Source organism: Corythoichthys intestinalis, chromosome 2, assembly GCF_030265065.1.
Source record: "Corythoichthys intestinalis isolate RoL2023-P3 chromosome 2, ASM3026506v1, whole genome shotgun sequence".
NCBI classification, from domain to species: domain Eukaryota; kingdom Metazoa; phylum Chordata; class Actinopteri; order Syngnathiformes; family Syngnathidae; genus Corythoichthys; species Corythoichthys intestinalis.
This window is the reverse complement of record NC_080396.1, coordinates 4087727-4113984: the sequence shown is the minus strand read 5'-3', so window position 1 is coordinate 4113984 and position 26258 is coordinate 4087727. Positions and strand designations below refer to the sequence as shown.

General features: G+C 40.5%; 1 protein-coding gene across 1 annotated transcript; it reads right to left on the bottom strand.

The window, feature by feature from the left end:
- Positions 1–3313: 3313 nt before the first annotated feature.
- On the bottom strand, positions 3314–25490 carry tuba8l2 (tubulin, alpha 8 like 2). Its single transcript, XM_057858256.1, has 6 exons — positions 25282–25490; positions 25150–25185; positions 18014–18086; positions 17710–17932; positions 17494–17642; positions 3314–4443 (listed from the first exon to the last, which is right to left on the bottom strand). Exons 3-6 carry the CDS (start codon positions 18014–18016, stop codon positions 3466–3468), a joined length of 1353 nt encoding a protein of 450 aa, XP_057714239.1. The 5' UTR covers positions 18017–18086; positions 25150–25185; positions 25282–25490; the 3' UTR covers positions 3314–3465.
- Positions 25491–26258: the final 768 nt, after the last annotated feature.

The following is a 26258-nucleotide window of genomic DNA, read 5'->3' as shown; positions in this document are numbered from 1 at the left end:
CCATGCGGTTTGGCAAGGATTCAGTTTATTGATGACGTCATCAGGAACATCAAAGAAAGCAGTCTCGCATGCCTCCCAGAGTTCAACATTCTTGGGTTTCGTCTTCCATGCTTCTTCTTTCATCCTTTCCCAGACATGCTCAATGATGTTCGTGTCTGGTGACTGGGCTGGCCAGTCCTGGAGGATCTTGATCTTCTTTGCTTTGAGGAACTTTGAGGTAGAGATTGAAGTATGCGATGGAGAACCATCCTGCTGCAGAATTTGTCCCTTTTTATGATTAGGAATGTAAGAGACAGCTAAGACTTGTTGATATTTCAGACTATTTATGTTGCCTCCCACCCTGCAGATCTCTTGCACACCCCCATACTGGATGTAACCCTAGACCATGATTTGCCACTACCAAACTTCACTGTTTTCCGAGGGACTCTCCGATCCATGCGGGTTCCAGTAGGTCTCCTGCAATATTTGTGGCGACTGTGGTGTAATTCAATGGAAGATTAATCTGAAAAATCCACCTTTTGCCACAAAACAGTGAATTTTGGTGGTGGCAAAATCATGGTCTGGGGTTATATCCAGTATGGGGGTGTGCGAGAGATCTGCAGGGTGGAAGGGAGCAATGAAAGCCAAATGAAGCTTTGCAGCCAATTGGTTCAAAGCTTCATGGTGGTTCATTTGGTCTTATGACAGTCGTTTGGATGCCGCTGTCAAATAAAGTGTTACCGTTTAGCGTATTTTAATGTAAATATCCCATAATACAGTGAGGACAGTTGTGGCTGATAGTCCAGTGTGGCTCATCTATGAACAAATGCTAAATCTGGCAGGTTGCAGGTTATATTCAGGTGCGCCTTATAGTGCGAAAATTACGGTACTCAAGTAAAAGTAAAAAGTATTGCGTGGTAAAAGTACTCTAAGAAGTAGATTTTACTCAAGTAAATGGAACACATTACTACCCACCTCTGCCACTCGGTGCTTGGGCCCTAAAAAGACACAGCCAAAACAAACCTGTGTGCTACATTTTATTCCACTTGTTTCAAGGATCTGCAGTTACAGTTTCTAAATGAAATACAGCAATTAAAAAAAAGGCACAGCCAGAAGACAGACTATGATGGTCAACCTCAAGCAGTTCGCAGATTGTCTGCCTCAGAATATCTTTTTAGCAAAGTGAAGACAGCTTCAAGCTGACAAATAGAGAATACTATTTTTCCTATAATTACAGTGGCATGAAAAAGTATCTGAACCCTTTGGAATTTCTCACATTTCTGCATAAAATCCCCATCAAATGTAATTTTTCAAAATCACACAGATGTAAAAACAGTTACTGCTTTAACTAAAACCACCCAAACATTTATAGGTTTTCATATTTTAATGAGGATAGCATGCAAACAATGACAGGTGGGAAAATAAGTATATGAACCCTCTGCCTAAGGAGCAATTGAAACCAAATAGTGCTGCGACGATTAATCGATTAACTCGAGTATTCGATTAGAAAAAAAAATTCGAATAAAACTTTATTGCTTCGAGTATTCATTTAATTAAAGTGGCGTTGTAATGGTTTATTTTGAAAGTGCTTGCATTTAGTTTTATTGATTAGGGTGGATACACTGCCTCTCTTCACATGGCTGAATCCAACTGCTCCCAGTTAAGACCAACGTAAGTTAAGTTTTTGTTTGAGCTACTGCTTTTTAATGCATTCATAATTTAGTTTATAGGTATGTTTAGCCTTTTTTTGTGGGAACATGTATCTGAACCATTTGCTTAGAGCATTGTAAAAAAAAAAAAAAAAAACCTTTAGCATTTTGTAGCAATTAAGATAGCGGACTTTTCCTATGTAAGTTAGTCAATTGTTTTTTCGTTTTACATAGATTCTAATTTTTTAAAATAAATTTATACCGTTTGAGGCTCAGCTCAGGCATTTGAATTTTTCATGTTCCTTATCCGATTACTCGATAATTCGAACTAACTAGTCCATCGATTAATCGACTACTAAAATATTCGATAGCTGCAGCCCTAAAACCAAATTTCACCCAACAATTAAGTCACGTGTGTGCCCAATCACTGAAGAGTGGTTTAAAGCTGCCCTAGCCACTATAAAACACACACCTGGTAATGATTGTCTTGATAAGAAGCATTGTCTGATGTGGACCTTGGCTCAGTTAAAAGAGCTGCCTGAAGACCTGCGATCAAGGATTGTTGATTAGTATAAAGCTGGGAAAGGATACAAAACCATCTCTAAAAGTCTGGATTATCATCAATCGACAGTCAGAGAAGTTGTGTACAAATGGAGAGTTAGGCACTGTTGCTTCTCTCCCAAGAATTGGCCATCCACCAAAAATGACGCCAAGAATTCAGTGCAGAATACCCAGAGGTAAAAAAGAACCCTAGAGTATCTGCTAAAGATTTACAGAAATCACTGGCACAGTTCAATATCTCTGAGTACACATCAACTATATGTAAAACTATGGCCAAGAACTCCACAGAGAAAGCCACTGCTGTCTAAAAAAAAAAAACCAAAAAAAAAAAACATTGTTGCTCGATTAATGTTTGCAAAAAGGCACTTGGACACTCCAGAGAAGTTTTTGCAAAATATTTTGTGGACTGATGAAACCAAAGTTGTGTGGAGGAAAAATGGAACAGCTCACCAACATCAACAGCTCATCCACACCGTGAAGCATGGTGGAGGGAGCATCATGATTTGGGGCCGTTTTGCTGCCTCCGAGCCTGGACAACTTGCAATCATTAATGGAAGAATGAATTCAAAAGTTTAACAGGACGTTTTGCAGAAAAACTTGAGGTCATCTGTCAGACAGTTGAAGCTAAAAAGATGATGGGTGCTGCAGCAACACAAAAATCCAAAACACAGGAGTCAAAATCCAGACTTAAACCCCATTGAGATGCTGTGGCATGTCCTTAAGACAGCGATTCATGCCAGACATCCCAGGAATCTGACTCAACTACAGCAGTTTTGTAGAGAAGAATGGGCCAAGATTAGTCCTGATCGATGTGCCAGACTGCTCTGCAGCTACAGGAAGCGTCTGGTTGAAGTTATTGCTGCCAAAGGGAGCCACAAAATATTAAATGTGATGGTTCACTTACTTATTTCCCCGCCTTCTATGATTGTTTGCATACTATCCTCATTAAAATATTAAAACCTATAAATATTTGTTTTAGTTAAATCACTGTTTTTTCATTTGTGTGATTTTGACAAAGATCACGTTTAACGGTGATTTTATGCAAAAATGTGAGAAATTCCAAAAGGTTCAGATACCTTTTCATACCACTGTAGTTAGAACGTGAAAAATGGTGTAAAACACGTCACCATGAATTTTACTGCAAGCGCATTACACATCCATCACCGCACTAGTACTTGAAAATACACCGCGATGATATCGTCTCAAAGATTGTTTAGAATTAAACAAGATTTAGTTTCATCCAATTGAACTGAATTAGTAATGATAGTGATGCTTTTTAGTATTCCTCTCCCTCTTCTCCCTGGTCGTCAATGGAATCGGCGCCGACCTCCTCGTAATCTTTCTCCAGGGCCGCCATGTCTTCCCTGGCTTCGGAGAACTCTCCTTCTTCCATCCCTTCGCCCACGTACCAGTGAACGAAAGCTCGCTTGGCGTACATCAGGTCGAACTTATGGTCGAGGCGAGCCCAGGCCTCGGCGACGGCGGTGGTGTTGCTCAGCATGCACACCGCTCTCTGGACCTTCGCCAAGTCTCCGCCCGGAACGACAGTAGGAGGTTGGTAGTTGATGCCCACCTTGAAACCGGTAGGGCACCAGTCCACAAACTGAATGGTGCGCTTGTTTTTGATAGTGGCGATAGCGGCGTTCACGTCTTTGGGTACCACGTCGCCGCGGTACAGAAGACAGCACGCCATGTACTTCCCGTGACGGGGATCGCATTTGACCATCTGATTGGCCGGCTCGAAACAGGCGTTGGTGATTTCCGCCACGGTGAGTTGCTCGTGGTAGGCTTTTTCCGCGGAGATGATCGGCGCGTAGGTGGCCAGGGGAAAGTGGATGCGAGGATACGGGACTAAGTTGGTCTGGAATTCCGACAGATCCACGTTGAGGGCGCCGTCGAAACGGAGGGAAGCGGTGATGGAGGACACCATTTGACCGATGAGTCGGTTTAGATTGGTGTAAGTAGGGCAATCGATGTCCAGGTTCCTGCGGCAGATATCGTAGATGGCTTCGTTATCCACCATGAAGGCGCAGTCCGAGTGTTCTAGGGTGGTGTGGGTGGTCAGGATGGAGTTGTAGGGTTCCACCACAGCGGTGGAGACTTGGGGTGACGGGTAGACGGCAAATTCCAATTTGGACTTCTTTCCGTAGTCCACTGAAAGACGTTCCATCAGGAGGGAGGTGAATCCTGAACCCGTGCCTCCGCCGAAGCTGTGGAACACCAGGAAGCCCTGAAGGCCGGTGCACTGATCTGCCTAGCAAAAGAAAGAGGGTATCGATATTAGTGTCGTGCAGATATTACCGTATTGGCCCAAATATAAGACGGCCCTGATTATAAGACGACCCCCTCTTTCTCAAGACTCACGATTGAAAAAAGACTTTTTGAACACCAAATTCATTTTTATACAGAAAATAATTACAGTACATCCGAGACAAATGATTATAACAATATATTTGAGATAAAAAGCATGTTATTTTGCATCATTCAAATCTTAATATCTGAACATTTAAATATGTAAACTAAAGGGCAATCACATTTGAAAATGAATGGCTTCTGGTTTTTGAAATGTAAAAAAAAAAAAAAACAATCTATTATGATAATACAACAAAATTGCAATAACTACATTAACCATCAAAGTGAAATCTAACTAACTGTAGTCTTGAAACAAATCTGAATGAGGAAAAACATTGCAATAAAAAAGTTCAAACTGCTTAAACTTGAGAGAAGCTGACAGAACATCGCTTCAATGATATCTGGCGCCATCTAGCGTCGAGAATGGGTATAATGTCTAGACCGTGAATATAAGACGACCCCCTCTTTTTCAGTCTTATTTCAATGCAAAAAACACCGTCTTATATTCGGGCCAATGCGGTAGTATCAGCGTCATTGGTTTCAGGTAGACGACAGCGGGTGATATTTTGTCTCATAAATTATAGTGGCAGCTCAAAATACGAAATTAATTTGTTCTGGAGTGGCTCCTGTATCATGATTTGTTTGTTCCAGTGTTGGCCAAAAGTATTTTAAAAAATGGCTGGACAAAAGTATTGGCACCCTTAGAAAATTCATGTGATGCTTCTCTAATTTGTGTAATTAAAAGCGCCTGTTACTTACCTGTGGAACATAGCAGGTGGTGGCAATAACCCAATCACAATTGCAGCCAGTTAAAATGGATTTAAGTTGACTCAACCGCTGTCCTGTGTTCTTGTGTGTACAACATTGAGCATGGAAAGAAGAAAGAAGACCAAAGAACTGTCTGAGGACTTGAGAAGCAAAATTGTGAGGAAGCATGGGCAATCTCAAGGCTACAAGTCCATCTCCAAAGACCTGAATGTTCCCGTGTCTACCATGCACAGTGTCATCAATAAGAGTAAAGGCCATGGCACTGTGGCTAACCTCCCTAGATGTGGACGGAATAGAAAAACTGACGAGAGGTTTGAACAAAAGATTGTGCGGATGGTGGATAAAGAACCTCGACTATTATCCAAACAAGTTCAAGCTCTCCCGCAGTCCGAGGGTACAACAGTGTCAACCCGTACTATCCGTCGGCGTCTGAATGAAGAGGGACTCTATGGTTGGATGCCCAGAAAGACCCCACTTCTGACCCAGAGACATACAAAAGCCAGGCTGGAGTTTGCCAAAACTTACCCAAGAAAGCCAAAAACCTTTTGGAAGAATGTCAAAAAAGAAGACAAAAGTAGAGCTTTTTGGGAGAACGTTTACAGGAAAAAAAAAGGCCTTCAAAGAAAAGAACACAGCCCCCACAGTCAAACATAGTGGAGGTTCCCTGATGTTTTGGGGTTGCTTTGCTTCCTCTGGCGCTGGACTGCTTGACCGTACGCATGGCATTATGAAGTCTGAAGACTACAAACAAATTTTGCAGCATGACGTAGGGCCCAGTGTGAGAAAGTTGGATCTCTCTCAGAGTTCATGGTTCTTCCAGCAGGCCAACGACCCATAACACACTTGAAAAAGCACTAGAAAATGATTTGAGAGAAAGCACTGGAGACTTCTAAAGTGGCCAGCAATGAGTCCAGACCTGAATCCCATAGAACAGTGTTTTTCAACCAGTGTGCCACGGCACACTAGAGAGTTGCACTAGGAAGGAAGGAGTAGGTAGAAGGTTGCGGTCGTGTTCAGATGAGCGAGATTTGCTCGTGTCGCGTTCAAGAACTGCTCAGATTTCTAGCCATCAGCCACCTTATCAATATGTGATGACCGCCAATCCTCCCCTCTGTGTTTTATTCCGAAACATTGTCGAGGACAGCAAGCTGGCTGATGGCTAGAAATCCGAGCAGTTCTTGAACGCGACACGAGCAGCTATCCAACAGCGCCATGGTGCCAAGCAAATTCAAACATCATCTCCAAACTAAACTTCCGTCGCTTCAAAACAAGTCGATGGACTATATTGTTCGCCTTTGTGAAAACACAGAGAAACAGGCAACTTTTTTTTTTAGAAAAACTACAAAGGTAAATTAGAAAGCCCTCAAAGCCAGTTACCTTGTTTCTGAACTTGTTGCTAAATCCAAAAAGTCCCACATTGTGGCAGAGACATTAATACTACCTGTCTGCAAAGCCATTGTCAGCGAGATGCTTGGCCCTGATGCGTTTAAAGACATTGCTAAAGTCCCCCTGTCTGATAACTCTGAGCTTTTCAAGCCTAACTGCTATAAAAACAGAGACACTGAGTGCTGTTGAAGATTCCTGCCAGGATATCGGCTTTGTGTTCCTCTAAACAGGCTCAAGTTTCACACTGAGTAAGTATAAATATTGAGAAATTATTTATAATTAAAAATGATGTACAGAAAGTAATTTTGGAACATATTTGGTTTTTGGTGAGTCGCGTGATTTTTTCCCATGTAAAAACGAGCCGTGACTCAGAAAAGGCTGCAGAGATCTGAAAATGGCAGTTTGGAGACGGCACCCTTCAAATCCATGGCCGTATTAGGAACCGGGCCAGTGGCGCCGGCGCCCAGGGGCCCAAAGGTCCAGGGGCCGGGGGGGGGGGGGCAGTGTGTGATTTGGGACAATACTGATCAGAATGTTGAAATTTTCCATAGTTAATTGTATGTACAGTGGGGAGAATAAGTATTTGATACACTGCCGATTTTGCTGGTTTTCCCACTTGCAAGCCATGTAGAGGTCTGTAATTTGTATCATAAGTTCTCTTCAACTGTGAGGGACGGAATCTAATACAAAAATCCAGAAAATCACATTGTATAATTTTAAAATAATAAATTTGCATTTAACTGCATGAAATAAGTATTTGATACATTGCCAACTAGTAAATATTTCGGCTCTTAGTTCTTTTTTAAGAACCCATCCTGTTCTCCACTCATTACCGGAAGTAACTGCACCTGTTTGAACTTGTTACCTGTATAAAAGACACCTGTTCACATGCTCAAACAAACAAACTCCAACCTCTCCACAATGGCCAAGACCAAAGAGCTGTGTAAGGACATCAGGGATAAAATAATAGACCTGCACAAGGCTGGGATGGGCTATAGGAAAATAAGCAAGCAGCTTGGTGAGAAGGTAACAACTGTTGGAGCGATTATTAGAAAATGGAAGAAGCTCAAGTTGACGGTCAATCTGCCTCGTTCTGGGGCTCCATGCAAGATCTCACCTCGTGGGGCATCGCTGATCATGAGGAAGGTGAGGGATCAGCCCAGAACTACACGGCAGGACCTGGTCAATGACCTGAAGAGAGCTGGAACCACAGTCTCGAAGAAAACCATCGGAAACACATTACGCCGTCATGGATTAAAATCCTACAGCGCACGCAAGGTCCCGCTGCTGAAGCCAGTGCATGTCCAGACACGTCTGAAGTTTGCCACTGACCATCTGGATGATCCGGAGGAGCAATGGGAGAAGGTCATGTGGTCGGAAGAGACCAAAATTGAACTTTTTGGTCTAAACTTGGCACATCGTGTTTGGAGGAAAAAGAAGGATGATTACAACCCCAAGAACACCATCCCAACCGTGAAACATGGAGGAGGAAACATCCTTTTTTGGGGCTGCTTCTCTGCCAAGGGTACAGGACGACTGCACCGTATTGAGGGGAGGATGGATGGGGCTATATATCGCCAGAGCTTGGCTGACAACCTCCTTCCTTCTGTGAGAGCCCTGAAGATGGGTCGTGGCTGGGTCTTCCAGCATGACAACGACCCAAAGCACACAGCCAAGGCAACTAAAGAGTGGCTCCGTAAGAAGCATCTTAAGGTCCTGGAGTGGCCTAGCCAGTCACCAGATCTGAACCCGATAGAAAATCTATTGAAAGTCCGTGTTGCCCGGCAGCAGCCCCGAAACCTGAAGGCTCTGGAGAAGATCTGCATGGAGGAGTGGGCCAAAATCCCTGCTGCAGTGTGTGCAAACCTTGTCAAGGACTACAGGAAACGTTTGGTATCTGCAATAGCAAACAAAGGTTTCTGTACCAAATATTAAGTTCGATTTTTGTGATGTATCAAATACTTATTTCATGCAATTAAACGTAAATTTATTATTTAAAAATCATACGTGATTTTCTGGATTTTTGTATTAGATTCCGTCCCTCACAGTTGAAGAGAACTTATGATACAAATTACAGACCTCTACATGCTTTGCAAGTGGGAAAACCAGCAAAATCGGCAGTGTATCAAATACTTGTTCTCCCCACTGTATGTGTATGGATGTGTGTATGCTGTTTGACTGGGCCCCTACTAAAAGCTTTAAATAGCTTCTTTGGAGTGTCCCTTTCATGCATCTTGTCAGATGAACTGCTTGTATATATGATCATGTTCTTGTGTGTACCATGATACAATGTGTGAATAAACTGAAACTGAAACTAACCTGTCAAATTGCGTACTGTGCGACTCAAGCGCACTGCTTTACAGTAAACTGCTTTGCGGTGCACCGAGAAAGTACTCGATTTGGGGCACATGGTTAATTTACGTGCGCAACCGCACATACTTGCAGTAGAACGATCAGAGCACTAAGTACGATACTGGTAGTGTTGCCAAAAACAAATCACCAAAGTGGCTCTCTGAAATGTCGCTCTATTACGTCACAACGTTACTATGATGTCATAACGTCACGCACGACTCACTAATCTCAAGAAAATGTGTTGACAATCCCAAAGGGTACAGTTTCAAGATCGGGGCTAATGTGCGGTGCTGCTTAACCATGAAATAAGCTTCTGGTGGCAAGTTACATTGAAAAACAATGATTTTGACACTCGAGAGAGTGTTTTTTTTTTAAGTCGCCAGATTCACTTTAAAAGTTGCTAAGTTGCTAGATGAGGTTTTAGTCGCCTGAGATGGCCAGAAGTCGCTAAATCTAGTGACAAAGGCTACGTTCATACTACAGGTCTTAATGCACGAATCCGATTTTTTCGTGTTTTTCCGACTCGAGTGAGGCATTAACTTGACGGTCTGAACGTGACAAGTCGCATAGAACGGGACCATTTCAAATCCGATCTGGGTCACTTTCGTATGTGGTCCAAATCCGATCTGGGCCAAATTTTTCAGACTGTCGCGGCGGTCTGTACTGTCCAGTCCCACAAATTGGATTTAATGCAGCAATTACGTCATCAAATAGCGAGAGAGTCGTTACCGTAGCGATGCACCTGTGCGTTATTAGCGCCTAGCTTGCAGTGAACACGGCTTTTGAGGAAGGGCTGAGCTTGACAACAGTCATAAAAAATAAAAATGGGTTGAGGATAAGCCTGAGAATGCTCAGTTTTCTCTCTGTTCCAAGTGAGCAATATTTCAACATTGCCTCCACGGCCGAGAGTCGGGACGAACTGCCCGTATGTGTGTGTGACGTGCACGGACAGTGCGTGCATGCTATCGATCCATATAAACTTTGAATATAAGCCTAAACGGGGATTATTTTTGTCTGTTATTTGTGTCCACCTTTTGAAAAGCAAAATATGATATCCCTGGAATGACGGATGACGTCTGTCATTTGTTTTGATGGTTCTGCGCATGCGGGTCTTCTTGCTTAGCGCGTGTCGGACTGCGAATTAGTGCGCATGCGTAATACTTGAACGGTCTCAATGGATAAAGGCAGTCTGAACGGGCACGCCAAAAAAACGGATATGACAAAAAATCGGATTCGTGCATTAAGACTTGTAGTATGAACGTAGCCAAAGTCGCTAAATTGGCAACACAGGATACTGGCGGTATCATGTAGGGGGCAGTCATTCTTATATTAAAACCTTTCCTAGACTATCAGATTTAACATCCAACACCCTATTAAAAAGCTCATTGACATTTACATTATATTATATTGTATTGTAGTAGTATTGTATACCATTATAATTTAGTAGTGTATCTTAAGACTTAAAGCCATTGTAAGGGCTACTGTATTTTCAGTGAACAAATTCGGAAGTCTAAGTAGAATTCCAATATGGATTTTGCAATGGACTGAATGAGGCGTCCAAGACCTCCAGCGGACCAGGGTCCCCCCAGGATTGATAAATCTCAATTCAAGACTTTTAAGACCTTTTTTAATGCCATTTCAACTGAAAATTAATACTTTTCTCGCACCCATTATTTAGATAATATTGAATCATATTAAAAAAATAAAGCACTGAACATCAAATTTAACCTCAATTACTAAGTGTGTTTGACAAAAGAATGCACATTTACTGAAGATACAATTAAAACATATTTAAATATAAGGTCTTTTAGATTTTTTCCCCCCAGGATAAAATGGATTTTACACTATTTTTGTAAAGCAACTTCAGAAATTACATTTGCAATACAACAGGTTTCCCTTTTAAGAGGACCTAGTCAAGGTGGTAGGTTGGTGATTGTCAAGTTGGTCATCTTAACCATAAAGTGCTTGGGAAAATCTTGCAATTGGCAGTGAAAGTTTAAAAAACAGCCACTAAATGGCAGTAGTTTACCATTAATTACCACAAAATAAAAAAGCTACACATGACCATTTCCCTTGGTAATTGTTTTTTTCTAATCACATTACAAGAAGTATAGAAAACACATGTTAATCCTTTGTTAGCTATTGAAGACATTTCTTTTAATCAGACAGAGAAAATCCATACTCTTATTTAATCAAGAAAAACATTTAAATATACCAGGAGGTGTTTTACTATCACCTACATTATAATTTGCCTATCACCATGCCGTGTTATTCAGATCAACGTTACCCTACACTTGTTCCAATAATAGTGTCAACATTGTGTTGTGTATTTGAGGGTGATGGTGGATCTACGACTCCGGTTTATCCATGCTAAGGCTAGTGCACCTGCCAATACCCCATTGAACATGGCTAACTCTTGAGTTAAAACTACGAAATTCACATTCATTCGAAAGGCAAACCGTGCAGAAATACATTATTGCACCTAACACATTTTAATTGGAGAAATTGGCAACTTACTTTGAAATGTTAAGCAGGTCCACTGCCTTCGCATGACCCATAAACTGCGACCCAAAGTATCTGGATGTGACTTGGTCGCCAATCCAATACCTCCCATGCTGGTCCAACTGTTTGGACTTGGTTGTCTTGTTGAGGCTTTTGTCGAACATAACAACTAAGTCATCTGAGCAGTTCCTTACGTTAGCAAACAGTACTGTGCGATTGCCTGCTGTTGTGATGTTGATGCTAATGATGCTAACAGCGCGCACGCACGAGGTGCATTATGATTTGTAGTGCAGTGCATCGTAAAAATTCTACGCGTCATCTTCGTTATTGATTTAAAATAAATAAATAAAACTTCACGGTATATAATTAGGTTGCACTGAGATGTTCTTCAAAATTAAAACCACGGTAAAAACAATTCCAGACTTACGACAGCTAATTTAATACTTTTAATACCTTTAATAATGGAAAACTAAATTCAATGCTTTTTTAATACTTTTAATAACCCGCGGGTACCCTGGCGTACAAAGAAGCGCAAATGTATGGCTGATGAAAGTGCAGAGCCAGGTGTTGAATTTACTGGAAAAGGAAAGTTTCGGATTGAAACGTTCAATGTTCTAACTGACAAACCATTGTCCTGTCTTAACCATCGGTTAACTGCATACACACACTTGACCAATCTTTTTCATGCCTAATAATATATCCAACAGCGAGCTGACTTTAAGGGCCAAATCTCTTGCTGCAGCATATCCCACTCATCTGACCATGAGCTTGGCAGATGAACTTGTTCAGTAAAAATCATTCATTTCAGAGGAACAAAAATGTCCAAATACAATGCTAAATTCCATGGTAAATTTGGATTTACAGTCCACGTTCCCAAATGTTTACATAGCACTCAGACTATTTTTGACCCAGCCGATAACAAACTGTAAAGGGGAACTGTGATTCTCCAGACTGGCTCGAATTAAAAATGAGCTCGGGATGAAAATGTGCCAAAATCGGTTGAATTCACTCTCCCTTCTAGCAATAGAATCAGAGTTTGTTCGACAGCTCAACTTTGATGAATTAGTGGACGACTTTGCAGGAAGGAAGAGCAGAAAGAAACTTTTGTAGGATCCGTAGGTACAGTAGGTTGCGGGGGGCGGGGTGGCTTGCAAACTCCTGGCCCTGGGGCCCAGACCCCCCATAATCCGGCCTTGTTCAAATCTCTGAGACCTGGAGCAGTTGGCCAGAGAATGGTCTAAAATCCAGTAGAGCATTGTAAGAAACTCATTGATGGTTGTTCACAGTTATTTTGTCTCAAGGTTATGCTACCAAGTATTAGGCTGAGGGTGCCAATACTTTTGTCCGGCCCATTTTTGGAGTTTCGTGTAAAATGATAATGATTTTTTTTTTTTTTTTTTTCATTCTCTTTTGTGTTTTTTTCGTTGCAAGTAAAATAAATGAAGATATTACTACCAAAGCATTTGTAATTGCAATCATTTTCTGGGAGAAATTGAGCATTATCTGACAGAATTGCATGGGTGCCAATACTTTTGGCCACCACTGTAGTCCATTTATGTACGTGTTTACCATGCCCAAAGCGCTTTACGTTAGCACACATTCACACACCAATGGCTGTGCTGCCACACAAGGCGCTGCCAACCCATTGTGGGCAAATTAGGGTTCAGGGCTTTGCCCAAGGGCACTTCCACAGTGGGCGGCCGTAGCGGGGAATCGAATCGCTGACCCTTCGGTGCCAGGACAACTCGAGCTACCAACTGTGCCACGGCCGCCAGTCAGCACTAGTTTTCGTCGAAGAATGCTCAAAGTTTTCTTCTACTTTTAGTCGACAAATATAAAAAATGTTTTCGTCTCTATTAAGTCAAAGGTTTTAGTCCAAACAATTTTGCATGAACAAACTAATGCTAACGAGAACGCGACTGCAATGCTAATGCTAGGAGTTACATTTAAAGTGTGATGATTACTCAACAGACCTTTAGAGGCTAAAGCAAGATTGCATATTCTTTCTTGCCATGATAAGAAAACAAATCTTACCATGTGTTTGAAAACAATGAAGGGAATAGTTACCTTTCTCGCACACGCCATATCACTGTTTGCATTACTCTAACACACTTAATATAATCAATCAGGGAATAGTACAGTTTCTCATATGTACTGTAGGATTGTTTGTACTACTCTAACACACCTAATATAAAATAAATAGCACACCATAGTTTAATGAAAAGAAGCAGAATAGATACACAACGCCATCTTATCACAGAAGTCCAACGTGTGCGTCACGAGCAAGATTGACGCATCAACTCTTGCAATCAGTTCTCCCAGCCACTCCAAGGACAAAGAGCAGGGCGCTCTGTCCTAAAAAAGGTAGCGTCTCGCCCAGCCAGGATAACAAAGTTGATAGCGGGTGCTCGGGACGTCAAGACCAGTGTCGGTTGCTGTGACAACCACGTCCCAGCCACACACGAACCTAACCGCCCAAAACCGGCCACAGGGAGATTATCCCAAGACAACACCCAGCCACACCTTCGGCTCGGCCCACTCCACCGCAGCTTTCAAAAAGACTGGACAATAAGATAACATACGGTTCACTGCTCAGGATCATTGCTATGTAGCCGTTGTTTTGACGACCCTGGATCCAGAATTGTCCCTCCGTTGTCTGTTTTTGCCTTGTTTTTTTTACCATTGTCGACGAATAGATTGTCAACCGTTTTCGGTGAGCCTTCTTCAAACTTTTGGAACATGGAGGCAGTACAAAGGGTTAACACAGGAAGGGAATGCGCAGAATGTCAGCCCCTCCCGGTTGACTCACGGAATGGCGTACTGCACGCAGGCTATTTTTAGACCGTGACGTCGCATCGTAAAGCGGAAGTAAATCCAAAGTGGGACATTATAGACCCGCCCTCGCATAGACACACCGTAATTTGTAGAGGTGTGCAAAATTTCCGATTCTTAGATTATTCGCGATTCGGCCGTGGAAGATTCGAGAATGATTCACAACCATCCAAATTCAGATTAATTTAAATATGCCAAGTAAAGCGGAAGTACAACACAGTAGCGGTCAATGAGCAACGGAGCGAGAGTAGCTAAACATCATGCTTCTTATTACCTGGCCCCTCGGGTAACGCCAATGCTCAACTCATGGCTCTAGCTCAACTCATGCCACGAGATAAAAAAACACAACAACATACCTGACTGCTGCCGAAAAGCTGCTACAAAGTACATCCACATAATGTTACGGTAGATATCATTTATATAGGACTAGATGCAATATAGATTCGGTAGCGTTAGCAGCACACCTACAAAAAGCTAGATGCGGGCGTTAGTAAATGGCCGCCATCTTAAAGCAGTACACTTCCCTGCAAGGCTGTTATAGCGAACCTTCCAAGCAGACCTAATTAACTTTTTATCTAAAATACTAAAATAAACTAAAATACTAATCTACTAATCTATCTTTAAAATAGTTTTAAAACTTTCACATGTCGAAAGTAGACAAAAGGGAAATTATGGATTAACGGGAGCAATTTTAACAACTTTACGGTTGATTCACAACATTTAATTAATTGAATGTAGTTTAAAGCTGCTGATACAGAATGGGGACTGGAGTTTTTTATTTACTGTTATTTTTGTATATTTGTTTACTGCTATATGTTAACTTGATACTGAAATAGTAGTTTGGTTTAGCCTGAGAGTATTTTTGAACAATTTTGGAACTAATGTACAAAACATTAAAAAAAAAAAAAAAAAAAAAAAAAAAAAAAAAGGAGTGGGGTGCATCAATAATCGTTTTAGAATCGAATCGGAGCCTCTGAATCGTAATCGTAATCGAATCGTTAAGTGCCCAAAGATTCCCAGCTCTAGTAATTTGAGCTACTTTTCTCCGGTAATCTTTCGAAAACGAACATGCCGATCACGGATTGCTTTTTTGGAACTTGTAGAAACGACTCTAGACATTACAACCATGAAGGACGTTTTCTTCATACGTTTCCGGAAACCAAAAACTCGGGAGGAAAAAATGTGAAGACCGAATCAACTTCCACGGACTTTTAACACCAGCTTGGGGAATCCATTCACATTTCATACGCAATAAACATTATGTTGGGTTAGCATGGTCTTTCAGAGGACAAAGAGGTAAGCCATTTTTATATTTTTTACTTATTTTTTTAGCATAACGTTGTGCCGTACTGCTTCTGTCTGACAATGAATGACCTGAAAAGAATTACAATGGTATCTGACTGCCACTGTTGCCGTTTCTTTTATATATATATATATATATATATATATATATATATATATATATATATATATATATATATATATTTATATATAACAACTTTAGTAAGGCGGAAGTGTAAATAAATTATAGAATTAAGATGTGTTATCAATGAAAAAATTGAAAGCGTTCGTTGGCCGTCACTGAGTAGCATTTGCGATCGCTACACAAAGCTAACTAAATTACCCCCAAGAACGATAAGAGACGTAGGACAACCAGATATATAAGAAAGACAGGGCTGATGGTAAAGGATAGCTTTTTGAAACAGGAGAATGTAATTTTCAGTCGCGTCGATATAAAAGCTAAAGCTATGCTTAGGTCCGCTCGTTTTTTTCATCTTTTTCAGCCTTCGACACTAAAGCCATCTCTTTAACTGAACATTTTTATGTTCTTCCACATCTTTGCCAGTCAATTTGGCACCAGGCACATCATTTTCGGAGAGAATTGGTAGGTTTAGCTCTGTAAACATCTCCTTCGTACACGATTTCCATTCATTTCCTATTAGGGACAAACGATGGCTTGTCCCTACTTAGCAACAGTAGCTAATGTCATGAATATTAATGAGCGGAAGTGACGTGTTGCTTGCGGTACGCCATTGGTATCAGCGGAGCACCATTTCCGCTCGGCTGTCGCTGTTTCCGTGCCACTTGGCCGGGAGGGCGAATTCCTTCAACAAGCAAGCCTGAAACGTAGCCTGGTTTTAAGATCATTGTTTATATGTTTTGGGTACCTAATGAGTAAACCACCAGTAACATGAGTACGATGCAAGCTGACTAACAACACAAATAATAAGAAAATATCTTACATTGTGACTGTTGAGGTAATTATCGAGGGGTGATTGATTAAATATTTGCTTGATTGATTGAATATTTGCTTGTGCTCATATATACCATAAATAATACATATTGCCATATTTTTCTCTAATTGATATAACCAGTAAATGATTATTGCTTGCTATACTAGGTTGTAGTATAATGTTTAAGTGTTACAAAGAGTAAAGAGGGTCGGGATGACAACTGCCTTGCTTCATGTCCGCATCATTGTGTAACTAGACCTTCCGAGACATCTTCAGCACCTGACGTCTGGACTTTTATCTAGACCTCCGAGGACAATTTTCCATTCGAGGACATCTTCCAGGGCCGCAGCGTTGCATAACTGAAGTGTCTGGGTCATTTTGACCATTTTTTTTTACATGTGCCCTTGCTTACATACGTGTACTTAGTTCCACCTACATGCTCACATAGCCAACCAATATCACATTGCTGTGTCCAGCTTGCTCCCCCCTCCCTCCGGGCGGCACCCTTTTTTGTGTTAGGACAAACCCCTAAATAAAAATAGCAAGGAGGGTTTTTCTTTAGATCAATTTTGGTGACTAGACAGCATAATCTAGCATTTCTCTGGCTAGTCACTCTTTTGCTCTCCTTGGCCAAGAAAACTGAGTGTCTTCTCTCCTTATTTTTGGGTAATTTTACAAATGTCTGCCTAAGGGTCTATTTTTGAACTTGACAGTGACTATACTGTATGACGGAAAGTATGGCGCATTTTCATCTCGTCAGTTGTAAACTTAATTACTGTTGTCCGAGACACGTTTTTACTTCGGTATTATTGACAAAAACACCAATGGGTGGGACACACGTTAAAACTGCACGTTAAACTCAATCGGAGATTACTCACAAGTTTGCGGATCCTGTCCAGCACCAGGTCAATGATCTCTTTGCCGATGGTGTAGTGTCCACGGGCGTAGTTGTTGGCCGCATCCTCCTTCCCGGTGATCAGCTGTTCAGGGTGGAACAACTGGCGGTAGGTCCCGGTGCGCACCTCATCTACATCAACAAATTCACCAATTGGCATAACCAAGATCAACACTTCACCGGAATGGATCAAGTTTACCAATAACCGTGGGTTCCAAATCAACAAAAACCGCTCTGGGCACGTGCTTTCCCGCGCCCGTCTCGCTAAAAAAGGTATTGAAAGAGTCGTCCCCTCCGCCGATCGTCTTATCGCTTGGCATCTGGCCGTCGGGTTGGATTCCGTGCTCCAGGCAGTAAAGCTCCCAGCAGGAGTTTCCAATCTGAGCGCCGGCCTGACCGATGTGCACTGAGATACACTCGCGCTGTTTGGAATTGGGGGGTGGAAATGGATTAATAATAGCGGAATATGCAAGACGTGTTAAGAGTTCATTCATTACACTCACCATGTTTCCTGAAGGTCAAAAGGTTTTTAAGATAGGAGAATTGAAACAGGGGAAGTAGTGGTGTCAAAAGGGCCTGCAAAAAATAGGCATTTCAATGACTCCGACTGGGTTAGGGTTCCATATATATTCCACATCAATTGAAAAAAAATTAGGGATTTTTGGCAGTCCTTTTAATTTTCGTCTTAGTATTTTGGACCATAATACTTTTTAGTCTTAGTCATTTCAAAGTGTGTTTGCCTTCGTCTAGTTTTAGTCCAGGTGAGCCCAATATTTTCGCCTGTACAATTCAATTAGAAATTAAAAAAAGGTTTCCAACGATTTCGGATGAACATTGACGGACCAGCGCATATTGTAGCGTCTACAAGCATCTACAGTGAGCAAATAAGTATTTAGTCAACCACTAATTGTAATATTTTTTCAAGTTCTCCCACTTGGAAAAATATTAGAGGCCTGTAATTGTCAACATGGGTAAACCTCAACCATGAGAGACAGAATGTGGAAAAAAAAAACAGAAATTAAATTGTTTGATTTTTAAAGAATTTATTTGAAAATCTTGGTGGAAAATAAGTATTTGGTCAATACCAAAAGTTAATCTCAATACTTTGTTACGTACCCTTTGTTGGCCAAACGTTTGATACACTGCCAATGGGTTTTCCCATTGGCAGTGTATCAAATACTTGTTCTCCCCACTGTATACAGTGCCTTGCAAAAGTATTCGGCCCCCTTGAATCTTGCAACCTTTCGCCACATTTCAGGCTTCAAACATAAAGATATGAAATTTAATTTTTTTGTCAAGAATCAACAACAAGTGGGACACAATCGTGAAGTGGAACAACATTTATTGGATAATTTAAACTTTTTTAACAAATAAAAAACTGAAAAGTGGGGCGTGCAATATTATTCGGCCCCTTTACTTTCAGTGCAGCAAACTCACTCCAGAAGTTCAGTGAGGATCTCTGAATGATCCAATGCTGTCCTAAATGACCGATGATGATAAACAGAATCCACCTGTGTGTAATCAAGTCTCCGTATAAATGCACCTGCTCTGTGATAGTCTCAGGGTTCTGTTTAATGTGCAGAGAGCATTATGAAAACCAAGGAACACACCAGGCAGGTCCGAGATACTGTTGTGGAGAAGTTTAAAGCCGGATTTGGATACAAAAAGATTTCCCAAGCTTTAAACATCTCAAGGAGCACTGTGCAAGCCATCATATTGAAAAGGAAGGAGCATCAGACCACTGCAAATTTACCAAGACCCAGCCGTCCTTCCAAACTTTCTTCTCAAACAAGGAGAAAACTGATCAGAGATGCAGCCAAGAGGCCCATGATCACTCTGGATGAACTGCAGAGATCTACAGCTGAGGTGGGAGAGTCTGTCCATAGGACAACAATCAGTCGTACACTGCACAAATCTGGCCTTTATGGAAGAGTGGCAAGAAGAAAGCCATTTCTCAAAGATATCCATAAAAAGTCTGGTTTAAAGTTTGCTACAAGCCATCTGGGAGACACACCAAACATGTGGAAGAAGGTGCTCTGGTCAGATGAAACCAAAATTGAACTTTTTGGCCACAATGCAAAACGATATGTTTGGCGTAAAAGCAACACAGCTCATCACCCTGAACACACCATCCCCACTGTCAAACATGGTGGTGGCAGCATCATGGTTTGGGCCTGCTTTTCTTCAGCAGGGACAGGGAAGATGGTTAAAATTGACGGGAAGATGGATGCAGCCAAATACAGGAACATTCTGGAAGAAAACCTGTTGGTATCTGCACAAGACCTGAGACTGGGACGGAGATTTATCTTCCAACAGGACAATGATCCAAAACATAAAGCCAAATCTACAATGGAATGGTTCAAAAATAAACGTATCCAGGTGTTAGAATGGCCAAGTCAAAGTCCAGACCTGAATCCAATCGAGAATCTGTGGAAAGAGCTGAAGACTGCTGTTCACAAACACTCTCCATCCAACCTCACTGAGCTCGAGCTGTTTTGCAAGTAAGAATGGGCAAGAATGTCAGTCTCTCGATGTGCAAAACTGATAGAAACATACCCCAAGCGACTTGCAGCTGTAATTGGAGCAAAAGGTGGCGCTACAAAGTATTAACGCAAGGGGGCCGAATAATATTGCACGCCCCACTTTTCAGTTTTTTATTTGTTAAAAAAGTTGAAATTATCCAATAAATTTTGTTCCACTTCACGATTGTGTCCCACTTGTTGTTGATTCTTGACAAAAAAAAAATTAAAATTTTATATCTTTATGTTTGAAGCCTGAAATGTGGCGAAAGGTTGCAAGGTTCAAGGGGGCCGAATACTTTTGCAAGGCACTGTATATATATATATATATATATATATATATATATATATATATATAAAATGACTTTAGTTATATAGGTAATTTAGAATGTCTTCCTAAATGTTGTAAGAATAGAATTGACCCTACCATTATTAAGTGATTTGCATTATGTTCAGACTTGCATTTACATCTTTTGACTTGCTGAATGTGCCAATCCATTTTTTTCCCCTCAAACGCACGTTTGATTGGCTGATGACTTGACCCCCCATCCCCAACACACGCACTGACATCCCTCACAAAAATGCAACATGTCGACAGCATGCCACCACCTCTGCTCCCTACGATTTTTTTCCGACCACTAGCAGTAGCAGCCACTGTAAGTAATGTAAAAAGAAAACAATGTTGTAGAGGTGGGGAACACACTACTAATTTTGCAACTAAAAGTCCGACCACAGAGTTAACATTAAACTGTGAGAATTTTCTAACCCGCAAAATACAATTAGGAAGCTGTTAACATTTATTAGACTTACGAAACTTTTTGTTGATCCCTGTCTACAATTTTTTTTCAGTTATTTTTAATTTCTTTATTTAGACACACAATGTTGAGTGGTCTTAAGACAAATGTTCATTTTTTTGCATTCCTGGATAGTTAAGAGATGATTAACACGTGTGTGTTAATATAATTTATGTTCAAATATTGCAATATAAATTTGCTAATAAAATCCAGACATTTATTCTGGAAATTTTCAAAATGTTTTAGTAGTTTTTCAAAACAAAGGTCTGAATCGAACGGTTTATCACCTGAATCGATACACATTAAAGTATAAGTCAATACATATTTATTTTGTTTATCACCTGAACCAATACACATTAAAGTATAAGTCAATACAGATTTATTTTGCATTGATAATTTAGCCTATCAATTAATTAGGTTCATATTCATGAACACATGTACATGTACACATAAGGTGTACATTTAACTAGGGCTGTCAAACGATTAAAATATGTGATCGAGTTAATTACGGCTTAAAATTTAATTCATCGTAATTCATTGCAATTCAAACCATCTGTAAAATATGCCATACTTTTCTCTAAATTATTGCTGGAATGGAAAGACAAGACGGATATATACATTCAACATACTGTACATAAGTACTGTATTTGTTCATAATAACAATAAATCCACAAGATAGCATTAACATTATAAATATTCTTTCTGTGAAAGGGATCCACGGATAGAAAGACTTGTAATTCTTAGAGGATAAATGTGAGTTTGTGTATTGTCACTAAATATTGCCATCTAGTGTATTTGTTGAGCTTTCAGTAAATGATACTGTAGCGACTTAACTGTTCTGCCCAAATGCATGATGGGAAGTGGTGTAACCATGACTGTGTGTGGTGGCTGCAAATGCTATATCTTCTCTGCGTTGGGTACACGCAGTGTTAAGAAAAAGATCAACTCCTGTCATTCTTCCCCACTTCGCTTCCCACAATATTAATAGTTGCCGTGGGAGAGATGACAAAGCTTTTGCCAATTGAAAGCGCGGCCCCAATGAATGCTTGTATCTACTCCACTCTGCCTCTTATCTCTGTATATAAGTAAAACGGCGCCATTGTAGGCTGTTTGCGGCAATGCGTGAATGAGTCGTACCGCGAATGCGTTAATTGCGATATTTTCACGTGATTAATTTTTTAAAAATCATTACTGCCCGTTAACGCAATAAATTTGACAGCCCTACATTTAACAAAACAAAATAAATCCATTCATTTGGGATGAAATGCATAACTGATGCTAAAACAATCTAACGATATACTGGCAAGCGGGGTGGCCAGTGGGGCGGCCAACCAATTTATAGGGGTGGCCATTTATAGGGTGGACATTAAATTAATGTCCCGTCCCCAGCAAAAAGTGGACATGTAGGCAGGGCCGGCCCAGGCCATTTGGGGGCCCTAAGCAAAATAATGCAAAGGGGGCCATATTTTTGGCCCACCATTTCATCACAGTGTACTGTGAAAACCATACATGCAATTAGAGGTGTGCAAAATTTCCGATTCTTAGATTATTCGCGATTCGGCCGTGGAAGATTCGAGAACGATTCACAAACATCCAAATTCAGATTATTGAAATATGCCAAGTAAAGCGGAAGTACAACACACTCAGCGCGCCGCGCGGTCAATGAGCAACAGAGCGAGAGTAGCTAAACATCATGCTTCTCATTACACGGCCCCTCGGGTAATGCCAATGCTCAACTCACGGCTCTAGCTCAACTCCTGCCAAGAGATAAAAAAGCACAACAACATAACTGACTGCTGCCGAAAAGCTGCTACAAAGTACATCCACATAATTTTACGGTAGATATAATTTATATAGGACTAGATGCAATATAGATTCGGTAGCATTAGCAGCACACCTACAAAAAGCTAGATGCGGGTGTTAGTAAACGGCCGCCATCTTAAAGCAGTACACTTCCCTGCAAGGCTGTTGTAGCGAACCTTCCAAGCAAACCTAATTAACTTTTTATCTAAAATACTCCTAAATCGGTAAAATATTGACTTGAATCTATCTTTAAAATAGTTTTAAAACTTTCACATGTCGAAAGTAGACAAAAGGGAAATTATGGATTAACGGGAGCAATTTTAACAACTTTAACGGTTGATTCACAACATTAAATTAATTGAATGTAGTTTAAAGCTGCTGATACAGAATGGGGACTGGAGTTTTTTATTTACTGTTATTTTTGTATATTTGTTTACTGCTATATGTTAACTTGATACTGAAATAGTAGTTTGGTTTAGCCTGAGAGCATTTTTGAACAATTTTGGAAGTAATGTACAAAACATAAAAAAAAAAAAAAAGGCGGGCGGTGCATCAATAATCGTTTTAGAATCGAATCGGAGCCTCTGAATCGTAATCGTAATCGAATCGAATCGTTAGGTGCCCAAAGATTCCCAGCTCTACATGCAATCCAACCCATACGTCCATATTTTGTATATTAATCAGATTTTGTTGCACTCCATACTTTAAACTTCTCACCCCAAATGATTGTCAGTACTTATAGTAGATAGCGCCAAACTTTTTTCTAAAAGAGGAAAGAAAGAAGTTAAGGAAGAACTTTTATTTTTTTAAGCTTGTAATCAAGTATCAAAACTCACAAAAGTAAAATAAAGCAAAGTGTCGTAAACAAAATATAAATTAAACAATTGCCAGATTGGGGGCCCCCCTAGTGGTCAGGGGCCCTATGCCGCTGCATAGTCTGCGTATAGGCTGGGCCGGCCCTGCATGTAGGTTATGCTGTTATATCGCCCCTACCAACGTTGAGACCAAACCTACGCCCTTGCTGCACACAGGACTACTTTTCATTGTGTCAAAGTATCATTTTGTCAGTGTTGTCCCATGAAAACATATACTTAAATATCTGCAGAAATGCGAGGGGTGTATTTACTTTTGTGATACACTGTACTATTACAAGGATGAGACGCAGAATTAACTTTTGCCCACCATCGACAAAGATAGACGTCCAATTCACTTGTTAACCTTTGCAGTGGCGCCACCAGGGGGTTGCCAGGGGTGGCCACGGCCACCCCTATAAATTGGTTGGCCACCCCACTGGCCACCCCGTTTGCCAGTATATCGTTAGATTGTTGTAGCATCAGTTATGCATTTCATCCCAAATGAATGCATTTATTTTGTTTTGTTAAATGTAGGGCTGTCAAATTTATCGCGTTAACGGGCGGTAATTAATTTTAAAAAATTAATCATGTGAAAATATTTATCGCAATTTACGCATTTGCAGTACGACTCATTCACGCAGTGCCGCAAACAGCCTACAATGGCGCTGTTGTACTTCTATACAGAGATAAGGGGCAGTGTCAAGTGAGCGGAGTAGATAAAAGCATTCATTGGGGACGTGCTTTTATTTGGCAAAAGCTTTGTCACCTCTCCCACAGATACTATAAATATTGTGGGAAGCGACGTGGGGAAGAATGACAGGAGTTGATCTTTTTCTTAACACCCTGTAGTGTATCCAACGCAGAGAAGATATAGCATTTGCAGCCACCACACACAGTCATGGTTGCAACACTTCCCATCATGCATTTGGGCAGAACAGTTAAGTCGCTACAGTATCATTTACTGAAAGCTCAACAAATACACTAGATGGCTATATTTAGTCACAGTATACAAAGTCACATTTATCCTTTAAGAATTTCACAGAATGTTAAAAATGTTAATGCCATCTTGTTGATTTATTGTTATAATAAACAAATACAGTACTTATGTACAGTATGTTGAATATATATATCCGTCTTTCCATTCCAACAATAATTTATAGAAAAATATGGCATATTTTAGAGATGGTTTGAATTGCAATGAATTACGATTACTTAGTTTTTAAGCTGTGATTAACTCGATTAAAAAATTTAATCGTTTGACAGCCCTAGTTAAAGGTACACCTTATGCCTAATATATATAACACAATAAAACAGAATTGTTGTGGAACAATAAAACAGAATTGTTGTGGAACTCAAAATGTTGACTTGACAGTTACGGACTATGCACATTAAATCATTCGTAACGTCAAATATTACACATTACACCAAAGCATATTAGTAGCCGGGTCCTTAAGTCTTTCTGATAGTTTTCCCCAGACCTTTTAACTGCAATAATATAATGAAAACCTTTTAGTTTTGGCCACCCCAAGATTTTAAGTGGCCCCATTTGGCCACCCCGATGAAAAATTTCTGGAGGCGCCACTGAACCTTTGACATGTTACAAAAAAAATCCTAGTTAAACAAATAACATCGTAAGCACTCGCTAAAAAACAATCAAATGCAAACTTACTTTGTTAATGAGCAAAGAAGTGTTCTGTTGAGAAGTCTTTGAAACAAAAAACAAACAAAAAAGTTGACTTCCGTGCTTCAAAGTGTTTGACAAGAACGTCTGTTAACTGCTAGGTCGCCAAAATGAACCTACCTGTGTAAGAGGGCATGTGGATGCCTTCTTACTTGCCGGTCGTCGAAAAACGATGTACTTTCTGCGTTAAAGAATGACGCGATGTGGGGGGTGAGGTCACCGGAAGCGCTTTCATAGTCGAAAACGCGATCAGCTGTGAAAGACGTCTTGTTGCGTTGCCTCGTTTCTTACGTAATTTTAGATGTGGGCATCACCCTGTTTCGTCTCAATGCGAGTTATGTCACCGCGACAGCCATTTTGCTTCAAATAAATCATTCAACTTTGGTTTTCCCCTTTCAAAATAATATACTAATATATCCATCAATGCGATTTCCCAAGCTTGGCATGCACCAGAAGTGGTCCGTATAAGTACTTTTATGAAAGTTTCATAACATTTTTTTAATTGAATAATACAAAATACACAATAATAACAATACTAAACAATCAGTTCACACAATACATGTACATTATTACCATTTTTACCTTTCATATTAAGACAGAGAAAAAAACAAAAATAAAAACTAATGAAATAAAATCAATAAATACATTTAAGTATGCTTTTATGCTAAATAATTTTGCATGAGCTTCAAGAGTACAGTGGTATGAAAAAGTATCTGAACCTTTTGGAATTTCTCACTTATTTTTATGCGCATAAAATCACCATCAAATGTGATCTGATCTTTGACAAAATCGCACAGATGAAAAAACAATGTATGCTGTACCCAAAAATAAGTGAACTACCACACTTAATATTTTGTGCCCCCGCCCTTTGGCAGGAATAACTTCAACCAGACATTTCCTGTTGCTACAGATCAGGTTGGCACATCGATCAGGACTAATCTTGGCCCGTTGTTCTCAACAAAACTGCTGTAGTTCAGTCAGATTCCTGGGATGACTCGCTGTCTTTAGGTCATGCCCAGGGGTAAAAGTGGCTAGAATTTCTTGCCTGATCTCCCCGACATGAAGGTCGCCACGGAGTCAGAAATTTTTTTTTGTTT

What these genes read in the sequence shown, in the direction of transcription:
- tuba8l2 (XM_057858256.1), bottom strand. An exon ending in TTTGGAACCCACGGTTATTG is followed by an intron (nt 17,643 to 17,709) that starts GTAAACTTGATC and finishes TTGTTGATGTAG; the next exon opens with ATGAGGTGCGCACCGGGACC. An exon ending in TGGACAGGATCCGCAAACTT is followed by an intron (nt 4,444 to 17,493) that starts GTGAGTAATCTC and finishes TTCTTTTGCTAG; the next exon opens with GCAGATCAGTGCACCGGCCT.